This window comes from Dunckerocampus dactyliophorus, chromosome 10, assembly GCF_027744805.1.
Source record: "Dunckerocampus dactyliophorus isolate RoL2022-P2 chromosome 10, RoL_Ddac_1.1, whole genome shotgun sequence".
Lineage (NCBI taxonomy): Eukaryota > Metazoa > Chordata > Actinopteri > Syngnathiformes > Syngnathidae > Dunckerocampus > Dunckerocampus dactyliophorus.
In genome coordinates, this window is record NC_072828.1 from 6,279,637 (window position 1) to 6,299,486 (window position 19,850).

The 19,850-nt window shown below is 39.2% G+C and overlaps 1 protein-coding gene across 2 annotated transcripts in view; it reads right to left on the reverse strand.

Annotated features, from left to right (window-relative positions):
* lpp (LIM domain containing preferred translocation partner in lipoma) overlaps positions 1-19,850 on the reverse strand; it is a 219,919-nt gene that overhangs the window by 91,106 nt on the left and 108,963 nt on the right. For both annotated transcript variants that reach the window (XM_054788847.1, XM_054788845.1), the window contains exon 5: positions 15,787-15,909. In XM_054788847.1, the coding sequence (XP_054644822.1) occupies positions 15,787-15,909 (123 nt within the window). The remainder of the gene's footprint in view (positions 1-15,786; positions 15,910-19,850) is intronic.

A 19,850-nucleotide genomic window follows, 5' to 3' on the forward strand; every position in this document is an offset into this window, starting at 1 on the left:
TCCTTAACCCCTGAAAAAACACAATATGTCCTCCCTTCTGCCTCTCTGTTTCTAAACAAAGTACTGCAATACTGGACCCCTGAAGGGTTTTTTTTTAACAAATACACCTCTACACCAAAACAAGTCCAACAACGCAATCTCCTGACATGACCTACTGCAGATGTGCGTTTTGCTTTTTCTTTGGCTTTATTGGTGACACGATGCCACAGAAGGGCACCGGTGATGACAAAGAGGACAAAATGTTTCAAAACAGGAAACGCAACCTGTTGTGTGGTACGGTAATTCCTCGTTTATTATGGTTGATTGGTTCCAGAGACAACCGTGATAAGTGAATTTCCGCAAAGTAGGATTCCTTATTTATAAATCGAATATGTTTGTAGTTAGAGCATAGAAAACCTGTTTACAACCTTCTAAATACACTTTTAAAAAACTTTATTAGAGCCCTCCAGACATGAAATAACACCCCTATAGTCACCTTTACACTCCTATTACCCAACATAGTATATATTAAGAGAAGATAAAACATGAATAAGGTTAATATACCTGTGTGTCGCTGTAAATGTGTTCTGTTGGAATGGACAAAAAGTGCCTATGTTAGGGATTAATTAGATAAATTAAATTGTTGTGAGATCATTCAAACCTGGAATAAAAGTCTGCTGTTCCACCGATCAAGTCTGGTGCTTGTGTGTCTCACCCAACATTACAGTAACATTACTGACACCTAGTGACCGGTGTAGAATACTACATATCACCGCAACGTCTTTGAATGAGTCTTCTGAATGCCTTATATTTGTGCTTTACTTCATTTAGCCATTTTTGTGCTTAAAAACGCTTCATTTAAGCAAAAAAAAAAAAAAAAAAGCTCAAATATGGATATATTTTTACTATTCAACAACGAAACAACATGATTTATTAATTAATATATTTTTGAAAAACTGTGGTAGAGGAAAGCTGCGGAATTCAAAGCGCAAAGTGGCGAGGCATTACTGTAAAGCAGGGGTGTTTTTTTATTTATTTATTTTTATTTTTTTATGGTCCATGGCACATTCTAAAAATATAATTGAACAGGATAACTTAAAAAAAAAAAAAACAGCAGCAAATCTGTAGTAATTTTACAAAAATAAAGTCAAAATATTAACAAAAAAAAGTTTGAATCCAATGACAAAAGTTGTAATTTTATGAGAGTAATGTCGGAATATTATGAGAAACCAAATAAATAAAGTTGTCATTCTTGGAAAATAAGTTGCAGAAAAAGTTCTAATGTTACGTGAATAAAGTCAAAACAGTAAGACAAAAAAAGTCGTATTCTAATGAAAAACAATTGCAATTTTACAAGAATAAACTTGTAATATTATGAGGTAATTTAGTAGCGTAGAGGGAAATTATTAATTTTAAAAAATAAGTTATTCTTTTAAAGAAAAGGAACTCAATTTGTAATCTTTGGAAAATTAAGTTCGGAGAAAAAATGTAATATGGAAATAAAGTAAAAATGGGAATAAAGTCATAATATATAAAAAATAAATACAAAGATTATTTAACAAGAAAGTTGAAATATTTGGAAAGTGGCCCTTGCATTCTTTCATTCACACCTGCGATAGATTACTTGATTATTAAAATAATCAACAGCTGTAGCCCTCATCGATACTTTATTAATGAAGAGGAATTCACACCAGACCCACCAGTGTTTAAGATGCACCCACTAAATTTAGAGAGGAAAACAGATTTGTACATTATAAGCCGCACGTGTCCACGTCATAAAATGGCATTTTGTGGCGTCTGAGGACCAGTTAGCTCTTTATTTGACAGGAGTCAATCATGAGCTATGAAAAAACGCACGACGAGCTTGTCAGCCCAAATGGAAAAAGCAGGTCATTAGTCAATATAACAGTCTGACTCATGGTGTCATCTTACAAAGAATGCTAAAATCATCACACAACACACAAAAGGTACCTAAAAAATATAGTACCAATACAAGTTTAAAAAATATACATATATATATATTATTTGTTTCCCATTATGCATTTAGTCCCAGCAAAGCATTTCATTGGTTATTCCCGCCGGGGCGCTGCAATGATGTCAGCCTCCCTCTGGACTCCTCTGGCTCCCTCTGGTGGACGGAGGCAACATTGCAGCTCCCCGGCAGGAATAACCAATGAAATGTTTTGTGAGGCTACTTATATTGTAGCTCGTCATTGGCTCCTGCTAAACAAAGAGCTACCATTTCCTCACTGACTCAGCACAGTATTTAAACGATTATTAGTAGTTCTGAAGTAAAGGCGATGTCACAAGATTAGAACCTGGTCGTAAATTACCCGCACCGCTGTATAAGGCGCAGGGTTCAAAGTTTAAGAAAAAAGTAGCGGCTCCTACACCGTAAATTACGGTAATTGTGTAATTATTGATTCATATTTTCAAGTAGTTGACTTTGTTAATGAATAAACTGAGCTAAAAAGAGGAGATTGCGATGACTGGGCAGTTGTTAAAGGAGCACATTAGTGATTAGAGAGGTTTAACAATATATTAGAGTGTGATTCATAGCGTACGTGTCGGTAATGTTGCTTTGAGTGGTGATGACACAGCCTCGGTGCACACAGTGTGTTGCTCAGCTACCATGGCGTGCGCGCACACACACACACACACACACACACACACACACACACACACACACACACACACAAACAGAAAACGTGCACTTTGCCCAAAGTTTTCCCTCAGCCCTTCACTAAAGTTAACCCTCAGCCTCCACTCTAATTCGGAGCGACTTTGCAAACAACTTCAGCGTGAAATTTCACAGAGACTCTCAAGAAAGCCTTTTGACACATTAGAAAAGATTAGGAACGACTATACCAGCCTTGGGGGGCTCCGCTAAAACTGTTAACTTTGCATTTCAAATCACAAGGGTGGAGGATTTTTTTTTTTTTTTTTTTTAAACCAAGCTTTAGGAAAACCCCCAAAGTGAGAGAGAAGAGGCTCTGCATCTTTTTAGATGCATCTAAGACCTGAGAAAAAACTTTTTTGACTTGCAACTCAACACAACGCCGAGGCTTTGCAATCTTGGCCCGTCCGTCCGTGTAAGCATCATGACTAAAACTACGGAAAGAAGTCAAACACTTTTATCTGAATGTTGTATAAACAATTCCCGTTCAACACACACCTGCAAAAGCTGGCCTAAACACGGCAAACTGCATGCCGGGCCACACGTTGGCCATTTGTTTCTCTTAATAAAAAGTAAAACTACAACTGTTTCTTCCATTTCTGCTGTTTTTTTTATTTTATTTTCTATTTTAAATTTACTATTTAAATTTTCTTCTTGTAAATGTTCTTTTCGTAATAGTGTAACTTTATTCCCGTAGTATTTTGAATTCATTCTCATCACGATTTTGTTTCTTGTTGGATTATAACTTTTTTCATTTTCACTCTTTTTTATTTTTAGTTTTCTTGCTAAATAATATTTTTAGAATGTGCCATGGGACAATAAAAGACAGCCACACGCCGCAAATGGCCCCCAGGCCGCACTTTGGACATCCCTGCACTACACACTTGCACACCAGCTGCTTGTCCTCACAATTCAACCGTCTTTTGAAGACAAAATGTGAGTGTGAATGGTTGTTTGTCTGTATGTGCCCTGCCATTGGCTGGCCACCAGTCCAGGGTGTACCCCGCCTGTTGCCCGTCAGCTGGGATAGGCTCCAGCATACCCCCGCGACCCTAATGAGGATAAGCGGCACAGAAAATGGATGGATGAATATTTAAATAAGTAAAAAAATATTAACATTTTTACAATATTATAATAAATAATAAATAGAATAAAAAATATTACTATTAAAAAAGAAAAAAAAATATATATATATATCTTCACATATTTTAAAAAATAATATTAAAATAATAAAATAAAATAAGTGTCTTGTTGACAAGCATTATTTTCAGGCTTTCGTGCCCCACATAAAATGATATGGCGGAATCCGGCCGCTGAGTTTGACACCTGTGTTCTAGAGCTAAGCTAATATAATAACAAAAAGCATTTTTTGGCAAAACAGTACAAAAAAATGGAGGAGAGAAAGTAGCTGCACTTACTTATTTAGTTATATAATGGTAAAAAAATATGTTGCATGATGCAACGCCCTCATAGAGAATAGGACGTATTACTCACTGATGCAACGAGTGTTGTTGTTAGCGATTGTGGAAAAAGTTTGTTTTCTCATTTTCTTTCAGGCTCTTACAGCATTCTGTAATGGCATGCACCTGTGACCCGCCCCTTGCTGCACCACCAGTCGCTTACAGTACCACGATGTCATCAATGAGAGGCGGGGGAGGGGACGGGTAATTTGCGATGACAGCGGTGGACAGCGAGCCTCTTAGCGTTGTCAAGAGGTAGGTTAGTGTCATTGCTTGGGTGTGTTTATCAAAGACAAAGGGGTGATAGCGTGCACGTTATTTGACTAACAAACTTTGACGGAACACATTGCGCACCCCCTCCTCCCCCCCCAGGCACGCTCTTCTCCCCGCAGTCGGCTGCCCCTGTCAAAACTCAGAACCTGCTGCCGGATCGACCTTAAGGTCAACGGGTGCCGGCGGCGCTGCGGCAGCGTGTCTGCGCCGCGCAGCAAAGCTTAAACAATCAAGAGGCACGAGCGGTGGCGTTTAAGTCAAAGTTACACCAGCCAGCCACTTCCTGGTGCTTGCGTTATAAAATAGAGTCGTTTTACGCTGTTTTGCCCTTTCAACAAGAGGCCACGTGATGCTCTGTCATCACACCTGTGACAAGCAGAGGGGGGACGACAAAATTAGAAAAAGTGACAGATGCGGGGGAAAAAAGGCATTTATATGACTTGGATTTGTACGGCTGATGTACAATAGAGAAAAGTACCAGCATTTGCTACAGTATTTGTGACCATACAAACACTACACAAGGTCCTCACTGGTCCTCAGGGAGGGAGAGACAGGCTAATTGGGAGGAGGAAGTCTCAATGTTGCTTAGTTGGACAAGCAGGACTTTCCCACAGGAAATTCCCACATTTACTGTAATTTAATATTTTCTGTGAAAATTGTCCTATTGAAAATGAATGGGCAATTTATTTAGCGCCCCCAACTGGTGAAACATCAATTGCATAGACACTTAACATGCTAACTGTTAACATGTTGGCATGCTAACACTATCATTTAGCTTTTAGCCATTTTCGTAGCCATAAAATTATATACAAACTAAGCACTATCATGCTAAGTGCCCCATTCTTTGGCCATCAACTACTTCCTCATTTTTCATCCCATTCAAACACTTCCAACATAAAAATAACCAACTCACACGGGACACGTGTGCCATAGGACATTTACTGTAATTCTATCGTGTCTGTGAGACTTTACCTCACTGAAAATGAATAGATAATTTCTAGCCCCCTCCTGGTGTGAAAGCTCAGTCATTCTGTTGGTAAAATGGCCAAAATCTACTACTTCAACATTCATAAAATAATTTGAACCATTCCAAATTCATTGTACAGTTCAGCACATTTCCACAGCATTTCAGTCCAGCTTCACTTCGGCTCTTCAGCTTCCAAACTACTACTACATTCTACATTCATACTTTCTCACAACATTTCAGTTTTCTTCAGCATTGTCATTCGCAATGTCTAACACTGATTCCACACCATATTTCATATATTTATTCCGCCACATTTTTTTGTCTGGAAACTCCCACGTTTCTCAACCAATTCAAACCAATCCATCAAAATGTTCCGCTCATTCTGGATACTTTGGCTACCTATCAGGACTTCTCAAATAAAGTCCCACATTTACAGTAATTTCCCATTGAAAATGAATGAGCAATTTATTTGGCGTCCCCTCCTGGTGGAAAATCATTTTCCATTTTCCATTACTGTAACATTGAAGCACTGTCATCCGGGAGAAACACGAAGTAGAACCGCTGCTCCTCTGCATTGAGGAGCCAGATGAGGTGGCTCGGGCATCTGGTCAGGATGCCTCCCGGACGCCACCCTGGGGAGGTGTTCAGGGCACGTCTGACCGGTAGGTGGCCTTGGGGACCCAGGACATGTTGGAGAGGCTATGTTTCTCAACTGGACCTGGTGAAAGTAATTTTCCATGACTGTACCATTCCACTTATTCTTCAGGTTGACGAGGCTCCGGTGGTAGCCTGGTCGTCTCTCAACCATGTAGTTGCTTGTTCGATCATCAGTCCTTGTGAAATAGTCAAACGTATTTCTACAGTTCAACAATCACCCTCCATTTTTACGTTACAACATTTCAATTTTTGCTGTTTTTGTCCGTCAACTACTCCCACATTCCTTATCCGCTTCAAACCAATCCAACCTCAACATGTTCAGCTCATTTAGGACATGTAGAATATCTAACAGGACTTTTCAAAAAAACCCACGTCTTCCATAATTCAGTATTTTCTGTGACATTTTTGCCATTGAAAGTAGTTGGACAAGTCCAATGTCGCCCCTACTGGTGGAAATGTGTTTTACATTTAACATTACACATAACATTCTGCTTATTCTGCGCACGCTGGCACAACTCAGGTCGTAGAGTGGTCTTTTCCCAACCTTGCTGGTCCGATCTTCAGTCGGTGAAAAAAATATCACCACATTTCTCGGATATGTCAACATTCATCCGACACTTCAGTTCAGCATCTCAGCAATCACACGCAATTTCTCCTGAAATTGCTTCATCTAGTTTGACTTCACTTTGACTTTTTTTGACTTGTCCTTCCTCAGTGTAGCGACGCCTGACTAAGTATTCTTCAGTCTACGTAGTCTTTCGAAGGCACACGTCATTAGTTATCGTTTTCTTTTTTTACATTATTCATTTATGGGCGTGCTTCGTAACCATGAACCGTCTTAAGGATCTACGGATATGCGGCCGACTGGGTGAGTGCTGTGCGATTTTAAGCAGTCACTCCCTACAAACTTATCGTTCATTTACACACTCAATGTTGAACAGCAGGATGCAGTTCATTCACTTTCGAGGGAACAAGGTATGGAAAATCTGTCTGCTCGCGTCAAGACTTGAACCGAGCTCGCAGTTTCTCCCGTTTGCCCCTGGATACTGAACAGCAAACATCTCAACTAGCAAGTCCTACGACTCCGACGGAGGCTTCAAACGGATTTACTGAGCACAACGTGTGGCCAGCTTTCATCAAATCATTCACTCCTCAGTTACTGCATGAAGAACTACAAGAAAGTCCACTATGTTTTGATTTTCTGCCGACAGAACCATGTCCTTTCTCAAACTTCTGGTCTAATCTGACGAAGCTTCTTCACATCTAACAGTGGTACAAAATCAAAGCACTGTACTTCCCCCAAATACAAAACTACCTCCTTGAGTGGGTTAAATGTTTCATTAACTACTTCTAGATAAACCGTGCCAGCTAGTCCTTCCGCCTATTTAGCGGCGTACAAGCTTGTCGGCTGTAAAACTCACCATCAGAGCGGTTTGTTTTGGGTAAGTGCTGTTCCGTGTTTATTCATAATTAAGTTCACTCCTGCACCTCACGTAACAGGAGAGTGGAGTCGAGGTGTTCAGAGATCATATTTGAAGTGTTGAGCGGCTCTCTGGAGCCTTGTAAGGTGAGCGAGTGAGAAAGGGGGAGGAGGTCACCAACTACGCCACTGTGCACTCTCAAGGACCCGAGAAGACCACCAGGGAGGTGTGCGTTCCCAAAGCGGCAATGTGCAGTGGGAGACTTGGGAGTGAGCAGCAAGAAGCTATCATTTTGTGTCAAGTTGTGTCATCCGGCACTGTCCGCAACGTTGTTCCTCCGCCCGCCGGAAGACAAGTGTCACGGCACGGCTTGACGGGGCCGAGTGTGACGCGAGGACCCCTCGGGGCACCTCGTGGAAGGATCCGTCTCAGCGGCATTTCCAGGACTCGGCTTGGATGCCGACTGTCAGCAGATTTGAGTAAAGGGAGTGTTGTTATGCAGCGACGTGACATCAGGTCTTTGACCCCAAGTATAAATACAGCGTGGAAGCTAGCTTGCTAGCTGGCTCCATGGAGCCAGTGAACCTGACACTGATCCACTAAGACAACTGGACTTCTTCTTTGTGCTGGAAGATGCTACATCTCTTACCCAAAAGGCTTCTTCAGTTCTGTGAACGTCACTAAAAAGGTGAAAGCGGCACCTAAAAGGAGGTCGCATTAACCACTTTGTTACGAGACAATTTGGATCAATTTACGGTTCTGAGAGGGGTTTTCATTATAAAAATAAGGGAAATGTTATGGAAAAATACAGGAAAACGAGATAAAGCAACTGCAGTAGAAATTGCGTGTGAATGCTGAATACTTAAGTTGAACAGAAATTTACAATGAATGTTGAAATATGAGATTGGCATTCTCTAAAGCTAGCCGTGTTAGGCAATTCTGTTTGAAGCCACATTCAGTCGTATAGGACATGCTAGTTGGGCCGTTTGCTTTTCAATGTCCAGGGGCGGACACGGGGAACTGCGAGCTACGTTCGTCGGAAATGTTAAAAATGTCCAAAGTTTGGAACATCGTCTTAATGATTAATGACTTAATGATGGCCGTGACAGTCCAGAGGTTCTGACGTTTCTCCTCTGTCTGAGCTTTTTATGATGCTCATTTTACATGGTGATTGCTTTCCTTTTCTTTGGCGCACTGCAGCTTGGAAGACATAATGAAGTGGAAAATAACAAATAAGCGCTGTTCGCCTTCCTTATAGATGCTCATATGCATGCTTATAGATCAATTGGTAGTATGATTTAGAATATATGACATACCACAAAAACCGAGGAACACCTGCGATCATGCAATGGAGTGCACTACTGGGCTGTAACCAGCAGAGGTGCTGTAGAGTGATTCACATCAATCTACTCAGTGGGATTCTAAGAGAGATTCTTCAATCCTAATAAGCAGGAGTGTCCAAACTTTTCCACTGAGGGCCACATAGTGAAACATGAAAGGATGCAACTTCCCACTTTGATATTTTGTAAAGCAACACATGTAGATATGCTACGAAGTTATGCATATCTCAAGAAAAAGTGCAGCTCAGCTTTTTTAAATTTTCCAAATATTTTAACTCTTTCTTCAAAAATCTTCTCTCCTATTTTCTCATATTATGACTTTATTCCCATATTATACATTTTTCGCCAAACTAATTTCCCAAAAATTACAACTTTATTTTATTTTTTTTTCCTCATAATACTACAACTTAAAAAAACATGTTTTATTTAATATTTCAACTCTATGCGACTAAAATGTCATTGTTTTTCCTCATACTACAAGTTTATTCTTGCAAACTTGCTTGTAAATTTCCTTTTTTTATTGCTTGTTAGAATACTAATTTTTTCTCGTAATATTTTGACTTTATCCTCATAAAATTACAGCTGCTTTTTCCATTTCTGCTGGGTTTTGTTTAAATTTTCCAACTATTTAAACTCCTTGTTGTAATATTATGACTTTATTCCCATATTATAACCCCCCCACCCTCCCCACCCTCACCCAAAACTATTTTTTTTGTTTTCTTTGTTTTTCACAATATTAGCATTTTAAAAAACTAGTGATGTACCGATCTGATCTTCAGAATCGGGATCGGCTGACGATCCGCTTTATTTTGAATATCTGCTAATATCGGCTTCCACCACGAGATCATGCCAATCCAGTTGCCGTATCACGTTTGTAACTCTGAGCCACACTCCAACATGGTAGGTGCGGTAATGCGACTCAAAGCTGGTTCCCACTCGACTCCTGCCACCCACAAGAAGAAGAAAACGCAACACCACCATGCAGACATGTCCGCAGAGTACCGTGGTGAAGCTAGTTTCACGTTGGACGTGAGCTATTCGGATCCATAGCTACAGCGGTAGTTCTGCCTCACTGTGCCCGGACTGCTGTGTCATTGTGCGGGGACCTCGCACGGGAAGTGCTGCTCTAACCGCTGGTTGTTTATACTAGGGACCGTCAATAAATTACTATTGCGTTGAAGATGTAAAGCACACCACAAATTGATCTATAACCATGTCAAATGATTAGTCCTAGCCTAAAAGTATTTTCCAATTTGATCTTTTATTGCATCTTTTATTGGATTAGGGACCTGACTCTAAGAGGTTTATTATAAAAGCCAAACAATATTGTTGGTCATGCTGTGTAATAAAAAAGTAAGAGCTACTTTCATAAACATATTCAATTCCACAAATTCATTTTTGTAACAAAAGCTTATTATTTAAAAAAAAAAAAGTGGATTGGGGCATCTCTAAAAAAATATATATATATTTTTTTTCTTTAATATTTCAACATTATGCTGTTAAAATGACGTTATTTTTCCTCATGATATTTCGTTATTCTCGTCAAATTACGACTTTTTCTCCTTACTGTAGATTACAACTTTTCTCTCTTAACGTTTTGACTTTATTCTTGTGCAATTACTGCTGAGGTTGCCACTTGTGGTCTTGCTGTTGTTTCTTTTAGTTTTTTATTTATTTTATATTTTAAGAATTTGCCATGGGCCGATAAAACAGCCGTGACCACAAATGGCCCCCGAGCCGCAGCAATAAAGGTACTTTGTCAACAGAACAATTCAAGGATTATTCATGTTACTGGGTGAAATGCCCATCCTGTCCATGTCATTATTGTACAAATATACTGGATGATTGCACTTTCATGGAAACTGCTACAAGTTGTTCAAAACGGTGACCCCTAAGAATCATGTGGAATGTGTACAAACAAAAGTGAGCGTTTTCTGAGAAGACTTTTCTGGTTTGCTTACTAGAAGCAGCAGCGGGGGTCAGCGTGAGCAGGAGGTCAGTGCAGCCAGCACTCGCCCGGCCTCTGCAAGAGCAGCCAGCGAGCAGCACTTGATGAGTGCTCTATTTTGACACTCATCTAGGCCTCCTTGTTAACTCCCCCAAAACAGATCTGATGCACTCGGACAGGCCGACGCCGCACACGAGCGAGCCTGCTCGGCCTCCAACGCACACTTGGAGGGAGGATTTAGCGCTCTGCTGGGCTCCCTCCGATACCCAAAATGAGTTAGTGGGTATCACAAACACGACTCATTTCACAGAGGACATAATTAGGCAAAGCAGTTTGGCTTTGGGAATGCTACATCCAAGAGTTTTCCAGCGTCATAGTTGCTGGCTGTCTGAATGCAGACAATATAACGCTCTAAAGCAGTGCTCTCATACTCAATTTACCTGGGGGGCCGCTAGTCTGGGCGGCATCAAGTACTCAGTCGGGAATCATGCTTCAATCAAGCGACTAACTTGTCAACAAACATTAACAGATGCTATCTTTTACTATAAAAATATAATATTTAGCCGCATTTTAGCGACAGAAGAGATGGTCAGAGGTACTTTTAAAAAGTCAACACATCGAAAACGCCGGGTGGTTACTACTCAACAGTCTGACTCAGTGTGTCATAAAAAAATAACGAAAAAAAAAAGAAAAAAAAGGAAAAACCATCAGTAATTTTACAAGAACAATATAAGTTAAAAAAAATTGAGAAAAAAGTTTTTCTCTAATGAGAAAAAGTCATAATTCTACGAAAATTAACGTTGTATTTTTACAAGGAAAAATAACATTCTAGTAGTATAAAGTTTAAATATTCAAGAAAGATGTTATTTAAAAAAAATCATAATATTATGAGAAACAAAACAAACTAAACAACGAATAAAATTGTAATTTCTGGAGAATTAGGTTAGGTCGCTGAACAAAAAGAACCTTACGGCTCGCCTCAATTTTGCCAGAAAACATCTTGATGATCCCCAAGACCTTTGGAAAAATAATTCTGACGAGTTCAACTTCAACTTGTTGGAAAGTGTGTGTCCCACTACATCTGGCGTAGAAGTAATGCCGCATTTCAGAAAAAGAAAGTCATACCAACAGTAAAATATGGTGGTGGTAGTGTGATGGTCTGGGGCTGTTTTGCTGCTTCAGGACCTGGAAGGCTTGTTGTGATAAATGGAACCATGAATTCTGCTGTCTACCAAAACATCCTGAAGGAGAATGTCCGGCCATCTTTTCATGACCTCAAGCTCATGATCCAAAACACACCAACAAGTCCACCTCTGAATGGCTGAAGAAAAACAAAATGAAGACTTTGGAGTGGCCTAGTCAAAGTCCTGACCTGAACCCTATTGAGATGCTGTGGCATGACCTTAAAAAGACGCTTCATGCTAAAAAACCTCCAATGTGGCTGAATGACAACAATTCTGCAAAGATGAGTGGGCCAAAATTCCTCCACAGCGCTGGAAGAGACTCATTGCAAGTTATCACAAATGCTTGATTGCAGTTGTTGCTGCTAAGGGTGGCCCAACCAGTTATTAGGTTTAGGTGGCAATCACTTTTTCACACAGGGACATGTAGGTGGGGATTTTTTTATCCCTTAATCATACAAAGTTTCATTTAAAAACTACATTTTGTGTTCAGTTGTGTTGTCATTGACTAATATTTAAATGATATTTAAATATATTATGTATTTAAATACTAATATTTGATGAGCTGAAATATTTAAGTGTGACAAACATGCAAAAAGGTACGAAAACAGGAAGGGGGCAAACACTTTTTCACACCACTGTATATCACAAAGCTGAGATACAGTTTTTCTTTTTAGCATATCTACATGCGGCCCTTGCATACCGTACTTTCATTTTTCAGTATGTGGCCCTCATGACAGTTGAGCGGTTCAGACCAAAAGAGTGGGTTTGTTGAGCGTTTCTTCTGCCTCTAAGCTTGTTATGATGTTCATTTTCACTTCCATGGCGGTGCGGCCCTTGCTAGAAAAAGTTTGGACACTCCTGACATACAGTACACGAACTTCCTAAAGTTGTGACTTTGAATGTTTCTGGTCTTTGGTCTACTCAGACTTGCGTGCATTCATGTACAAGACCCTCCAAAACGAACTGTATGCTGGACACGCGGAGTAACATGGTTCTCCTTGACAGGGAGCGTGCGGGTTGACCTATTATTGATTTTGAAGAGCCGGCTGTGTAATTGCTTGTAAATCAAGGCCCCTCGTTACTCTCGGGTTATAGAGCGGAGCAGGAGGACGCGGTGCCGCCGCTGGAGCGGGAAAGCGGGCCCGTTGCGTGGATGGGGTTGGAGGATAATGTAGCGAAGGAAGCGGAGCACAGACTGACAGCAGCAGCTGGGGAGGGTGAAAGGTCAACCTGAGTTAATCAGCTAGAATCAGCATCAGCTGAGGAGAGAAGAACCGTGTGTGTGTGTGTGTGTGTGTGTGTGTGTGTGTGCGCGTATGTTCAAAATATATCAAACAATCAAATAGAAAGCTAAATCTTCTCCCAGAGAGGAAGATCCCAGCGTCGTGCTGCTAAAACAAAACGCCCGATTTCTAACATTTCATGATTAAAACATGTGCTGGCGTGTTTGTGTACTCTGCGCTCAGGAAGGCTAAAAATAAACGTTGACCCCGTCAGGTAAAACCAGCGGGGCGGCCATACATTAGTTAGCGCGGACGCCAACTCCGGACAGGTGCCCATCAATTTTTTAAGCTGTGTTGACAAAAGCTTTCAGGTCGCTTTGGACTAATCCTGCACCGCGGCAGCACGTGTTTGCCGTGCACTTACACCATATTTTATTTACAAACACCTGCATAGAAGCGAGTCCTCGTATGGAATATATACCTGCGCTTGTTTGTGTCCATTAGAAAGGACATGCGAATAAAGTTCATGTTCAGATTTTGACCTGAAAGCAATACGAAGTTGTTTTCGAAGCACTCTCATCTTAAAAAAATAATGATTACAATCCATACGTACATACATGTACATTCAACGTATGTATTCCATACTTCCACCAAGCGTTCAGGTTTCACAGCACTGACCAATGACACATTAACGCCAAAAATGCTACTGCTCATCCTATTCAAAAAAACTGTTTTCCATATTTTATCACATAAGAAGAGATGTTCGTATGCTATAAAAACAAAATATATGTTTTATGTTATTAAAGAGAGACAAAACTAAAGCAACTTTGAAGTTATTTCTCCTTTGATTCAGTTCCATTTGCTGTAAAAGAATGCAGAAAAGTCCCTTTATCCAAAATGTAAGCACTTTTTAACTTAAACCTTTTGAGTTCAGCGCTGTCTTATTCTTTACATCCTTTCACAATTAAAGAAATGTAAAAAAAAAATTGGGTGAAAATGTCAAATTATGTGTTTAATTATATTATGCAGTATACTATATATTTGTATTTTATGATATGCATATTATATATTTATATATTATATTTATTGTATTTGATTATTTTGTATTATTACCACATCATAACAAAAATCCAAATGAATGAACAAATATTTGCTGCTAATTCCATTATTTTTTATTTATTTGTAATTACTTATTTTGAAAATAAAACAGTTTTATTATTACTTTATGTCTTCATTCTATTCAGTTATATATGAAATATAACATCGGATTAACCAGTGAGCGTTTGAGTAAATGTGATGTTTTTATATAGTTATACATATTATATTTGTCTATTTGATTATTTTTGTTATTATCACATTATAAACATTTTTATTTTTCAAATGAACTAACAGTAGTAAATATATTTGCTGTCAATTCCTTTTTTTTTAAAATTTAATTTCTACTGTCCTGATGTTTAAATTAAATAATGTTTTATTATTTGATGTCTTTATTCCGGTCAAGTGTTCAAATGTATTTTTAAACACAATGACATACATAAAACATACCATCGTATTTGTTTGTGCGTAAATGTGATGTTTATTTGCATCTATCGAGATATTTAACTGCCAATGTCATCATCATGATGTTCTTTTTTTTTTTTTTCATCATCAGGAGCCTGTCCTACATTTCTTGTGTGTCAAACTATTTAGTGAAGTGCCCAAGGCTTTGATATCGCTCTTTTAATATCCTTTCAAAATATCAACTTATGATATAGGTCGAGGCACATTTAGCCTTTATTGCCAAAAGACGCTAATCCTGGATCATTTATTTCTTTGTGCTTTTTCTTTGTCTTTTCCACAATGACACTTCTTCCAAAAGAAGGAGAATATAGACGGGAAGTTATGAGAGTCCAGGGTCGCCATTGGTGGTTACCTTGTTTTTATGCTTGTGTGACAGGTAAGTAATCACGCGTAGCTATTTGTACCTGTTGGACGCAGGTTGGATTCCCCCTCACGCTACCCTTCTTCGTTTGCTTGTCCCATCACTTCTATTCTGTCGGTTTACTGCCATTCTCTGACTGTTTGGATTATTTCCAGTATTGTTTGAAGTCTTGGAAGGTTGTCAAGAGATCGGGAAGACCTGGGTTCGAATCTCCGTTGGGCATGTCTGTGTGGAGTTTGCATGTTCTCCCCGTGTGTGCGTGGGTTTTCTCCGGGTACTCCGGTTTCCTCCCACATTCCAAAAACATGCATGTTAGGTTAATTGGAGACTCTAAATTGTCCATAGGTATGAATGTGAGTGTGAATGCTTGTTTGTCTATATGTTTGGCTGGCCACCAGTCCAGGGTGTACCCCAACTGTCGCCCGAAGTCAGCTGGGATAGGCTCCAGCATACCCCCGTGACCTTAATGAGGATAAGCGACATAGAAAATGGATGGATGGAGGTTGTCGCTATCACTAATAAACAACACCACAGTTGCGGGTAACTCTTTGTATTTCTTTGTGTTATAAAATGTGTCTTTTGCCATGAAACTTCTTGACCCTGGAACTGATTTCGTATATTTAGATTTTTGTATGGGTTAAAATTGTTAACAAATCCAAACAAATGCGAGGCGGAGCCATATTTGAGTGGCCATTTGCAATGTGATAGTTTTACTATGTGTGCAGTGTGACGTTACCTGGGTGGTCCGTGGTTTGTAGGGCGAGCTGCTCTCCAGGTCGGCCAGGATGCTGGTGAGGGAGTCGATCTCCGCGTCCAGGCTGGAGCGTCGCTCCTCCAGTGTCTTCTCAGGTCCTCTCATCTGCCAGAAGACACACGACAACAACATCGCTGCAGTGCATTGCAGGTGCAAAGATTGGTGAGCTAGTCACACAAAAAAAGCAGGTTTTCTGGTTACTGCGTTGTCACTTTCGGGTGTGTGGGTAAAATATTTACAGGCCTGTAAAGCCCAATTCCAGACCTTTAATTCGAGGTATAGGTATCAATGTGGTTTCTTACAATTTGATTTTTGACTTGACTACAGCTGAACTTTGACCTCACGTGATCTCCTCAAGGGCAAGGTCAATCGACACAAAAAAACGAATCAGATATGCAATCTACCTCCTACGTGTTTAAGTTTGGAGACGATCAGATGAAAAGTGCGGAAAGATGAATTTTTTTTTGTGTCGGCCGTGTTTTTTTCACTGCTGTGACTGTGACCTTTGACCCTTGGCCGCGATGCTTCGCAGTGGGAAGAAGTTTGAAACCAAAGAACCCGTGTGGTGAATATCAAATGTTTCAGTGCTGGGCAAACAGCCATGTTGTTTTCGTAGGAAGGATCGCGATCTCACCACCCCTTCTTTGGGTGCCCCCATGTAGCTGACCAGGGGTGTCGAAAGTGCGGCCCGGTGGCCATTTTCAGCCCAGAGCTGGTTTTTATTGTCTTAAATCAAATTTACTCATTATTGTTAAGATATTTTATTAGAAAAAGATTGACCCATTTGTAGACAATTTAAATATCCATCCATCCATTTTCTATGCCGCTTCTCCTCATTAGGGTCACGGGGGCATGCTGGAGCCTATCCCAGCTGACTTCGGGCGACAGGCGGGGTACACCATAATAAAATGCGTGAAATTATTCACAAATTATTAGGTAAGATAGACTAATTTAAAATGAAAAATTATACACACAAAAAAATACATAAATGAAATAAATAAAATAAATGCTATCATAAAAAATATAATAAGATTAGTTCCTTATTATTAAAATAACTATTAGATAAGATCTACAGTGATTTGTAAATGATTTAAAATAAAAAACAAATGCATACACAGATACTGTAAATAAAAAAACAATACACATAATAAAATAGATATATAATTAGTTCATCATTATTAAAATATATTATTAGATAAGATAGACTAAACTGTAAATAATTAAAAATAAAAAATATATACACAATAATATATATATATAGAAATAAAGAAAATAAATAGAATAAATAATATAACAATGATATAATAAAATTAGCTCATTATGATGAAGCTATTGTTACATAAGATAAACAAGTTTTTAAATCATATAAAATAAAAGCGGCTATATTGTATACATATAATAAATATAATAAAATAATTAGTTCATTATTACTAAGACATTAATAGACACAAGACTAATACTAAATCAATATTTTTATATTAAAATGTACACATATAATAATTAATAAATATAATAAAAGATATAATAAATGAAATAAATCATTTGTAAATAAAATAGACTAATTGAATTTGTCAGCAATAAGACAAAGCTAAGCTATACAGCATATACAGTATTGACCAATACTGGATTGCTTTTAGCATTTTTCACGTACAAAGAGCCCCTCCCATATCCGTAAATTCTTCTGCATGCGGCCCTCGCAGGACCAAGTCTGGACACCGCCGGTGTAGGTTTTCTACTAAATTCACCCCAACGTTCCCCCTCTCTTGAACGACAGCTTAGTATGTTTAGCGCGGTGAACGATGCTGCAACTGCAAGAAGACTTCCTGCAATTGCCCGCGGGCGCTTTGGAGTTGGCCGGATCACTGACTGCTTCTTCATCTAATGTTATGTGTTTGGATTACCTGTCACAATCCATTACAGGCGGAGCCGCTAGCTGCTGCTGCTGCTTTAAAGCATCATGAGGGGCACGGCGGCGGTAAACAAAGCGCAATGCTAATGGCTTGTCTCCCGTCTGTAAAGGCAAAGGCAAGCTCCCAAGCGCTAACGAGGGCGATGAAAGGAAACATCGCCACAATCAACGTGTGCTCGGCTGCCTTTGGTCTTGAAAGTCTCGTAAAGCTTCTTCCGTGTTCATTGCTTCTCCGTTCGTTGAGTTCAATAAGAGACTGGATCGTCATTTTCTGCCTCTTTTACTTGCATCTTATTGTATTTTTTATTTTATTTACTACATAGTATTTACTAATCCTATTTTATTACATTTTAACATGCTAAGTTAGCAAACTCGCTGAAGAAATACAAAACAATCAAACTTACAGCTCCCACGTCCATAGCCGACTGACGGATAGTTGGCGGAGCTCCATTTTAAGATGTGTAGCAAAGCCTGGTTTATGTCAATGCATACTTTGTGGTTAATAAACCTCTAAAGTCGCACCAGTAGTCGAGCTTGAAACACCGCCGCGAAAGGTGTCAAACAAAACCTCAACATACATCACCCGTCTTCGGTTCAGCGAGCTTCTACGATATGACATTTTGCTAGCTTTTAAAAAAAAAACACAACTCTAGCATCAAATACTGCTGAGTATTCTACACTGGTCACTAGGTGTCAGTAATGTGACAAGTACAAAAGAACAAAGAACTCTCCCAATGATAACGTGAGTCCATATTATGTTTACCTCCGGCAAGCGCAGCGCAAAAAACGCAAGCGCAGCGCGGAGGTTATGTTTTTTGCCGGAGTTATTCTGTTTTTCTGTTTGTGTTCAAAATAACTTGAAAGATCCCAAATTGATTTGGATGAAATTTTCAGGAATTGTCGGAAATGGGGTATGGAAGAACTGATTACATTTTGACGATGATCCAGATCACCGTCTGGATCCAGGATTTTTTTTTTAATGATTCTTTAACATTGCAAGATTTTTTCGGCATTTGTTTATATAACTCCACAAAAAATGGTCAGAGCACTTCGAAAAAAAAATACAGGACAAGTTTCCAACAGGTTCTACAAAATATCAAAAACTGATAAAACAAAAAAAATGTAAGATTATTATTTTGGGGGGAACTATGGCGCTTGGCGGAGGTCTGCGCTCTGAGTGCTTCTCTGGTATTACAATATTTGATGCACTCTGAGGACTCAATCTACTGCAACGAAACACTTATTCTAACAATAAGGCAAAGCTGGTCACAAAGAAAAAGTCATCACAAAGCCACAAAACACATCAACAGTGCCACCTTGTGGTCACCACCAGGTACAGCATTTTTATTGCCGTAAAATATAAAAATAGACATATTTCAAAGATGAAAAAAAGACAGTTGTTGATACAATTATTATTTTTTTTTTTTAAAGGATGAGGGATAATATGTCAAAGTTGTGCAATGCTGAGCGTTCATAAATAAAGACTAAAGGTATAGTTAGTATAATAATCAGTGTTAACGTTCACATTTACACACTCAGCATTTTGCCAGCGGTCCTCCCTCACATGTCTTATTTTCTCTTAATATGTCTACTATATTGGGTAATATAAGTGTAAAGGTTACTATGGGGTATTATTTCATGTTTAGAGGGCTCTAATAATGTTAACATTTGTATTTAGACGGTTGTAAACAGATTTTCTAGGCTAAAATATTCCATTTATAAATAAGGAATCCTACTTGGTGGAAATTCACTAATCATGATTGGGTCTTTAACTGCACAACAAAATTATTGAATTACGTACGTGCAATTGGGAGGGAGATGATAGATTTTTACCACGTCTGGTGCTAATAAACACATACAGCAATCCCTCGTTTATCGTGGTGAATTAGTTCCAGACCTGGCCGTGATAAGTGCATGTCCGCAAAGTAGGATTCCTACTTTGGGTAGTTTGTTTACGACCTTCTAAATACGCTTTTTAGCAATATTAGAGCCCTCTAGACATGAAATAATACCCCTATAGTCGCCTTTAGTCTCCTATAACCCAATATAGTAGACATCACAAGAGAAGATAAGACTTGTGCTCATGTGTACTGATGTAAAATGTGTCCCGGTGGCGCGGACAGGAGGTGATGCCAGG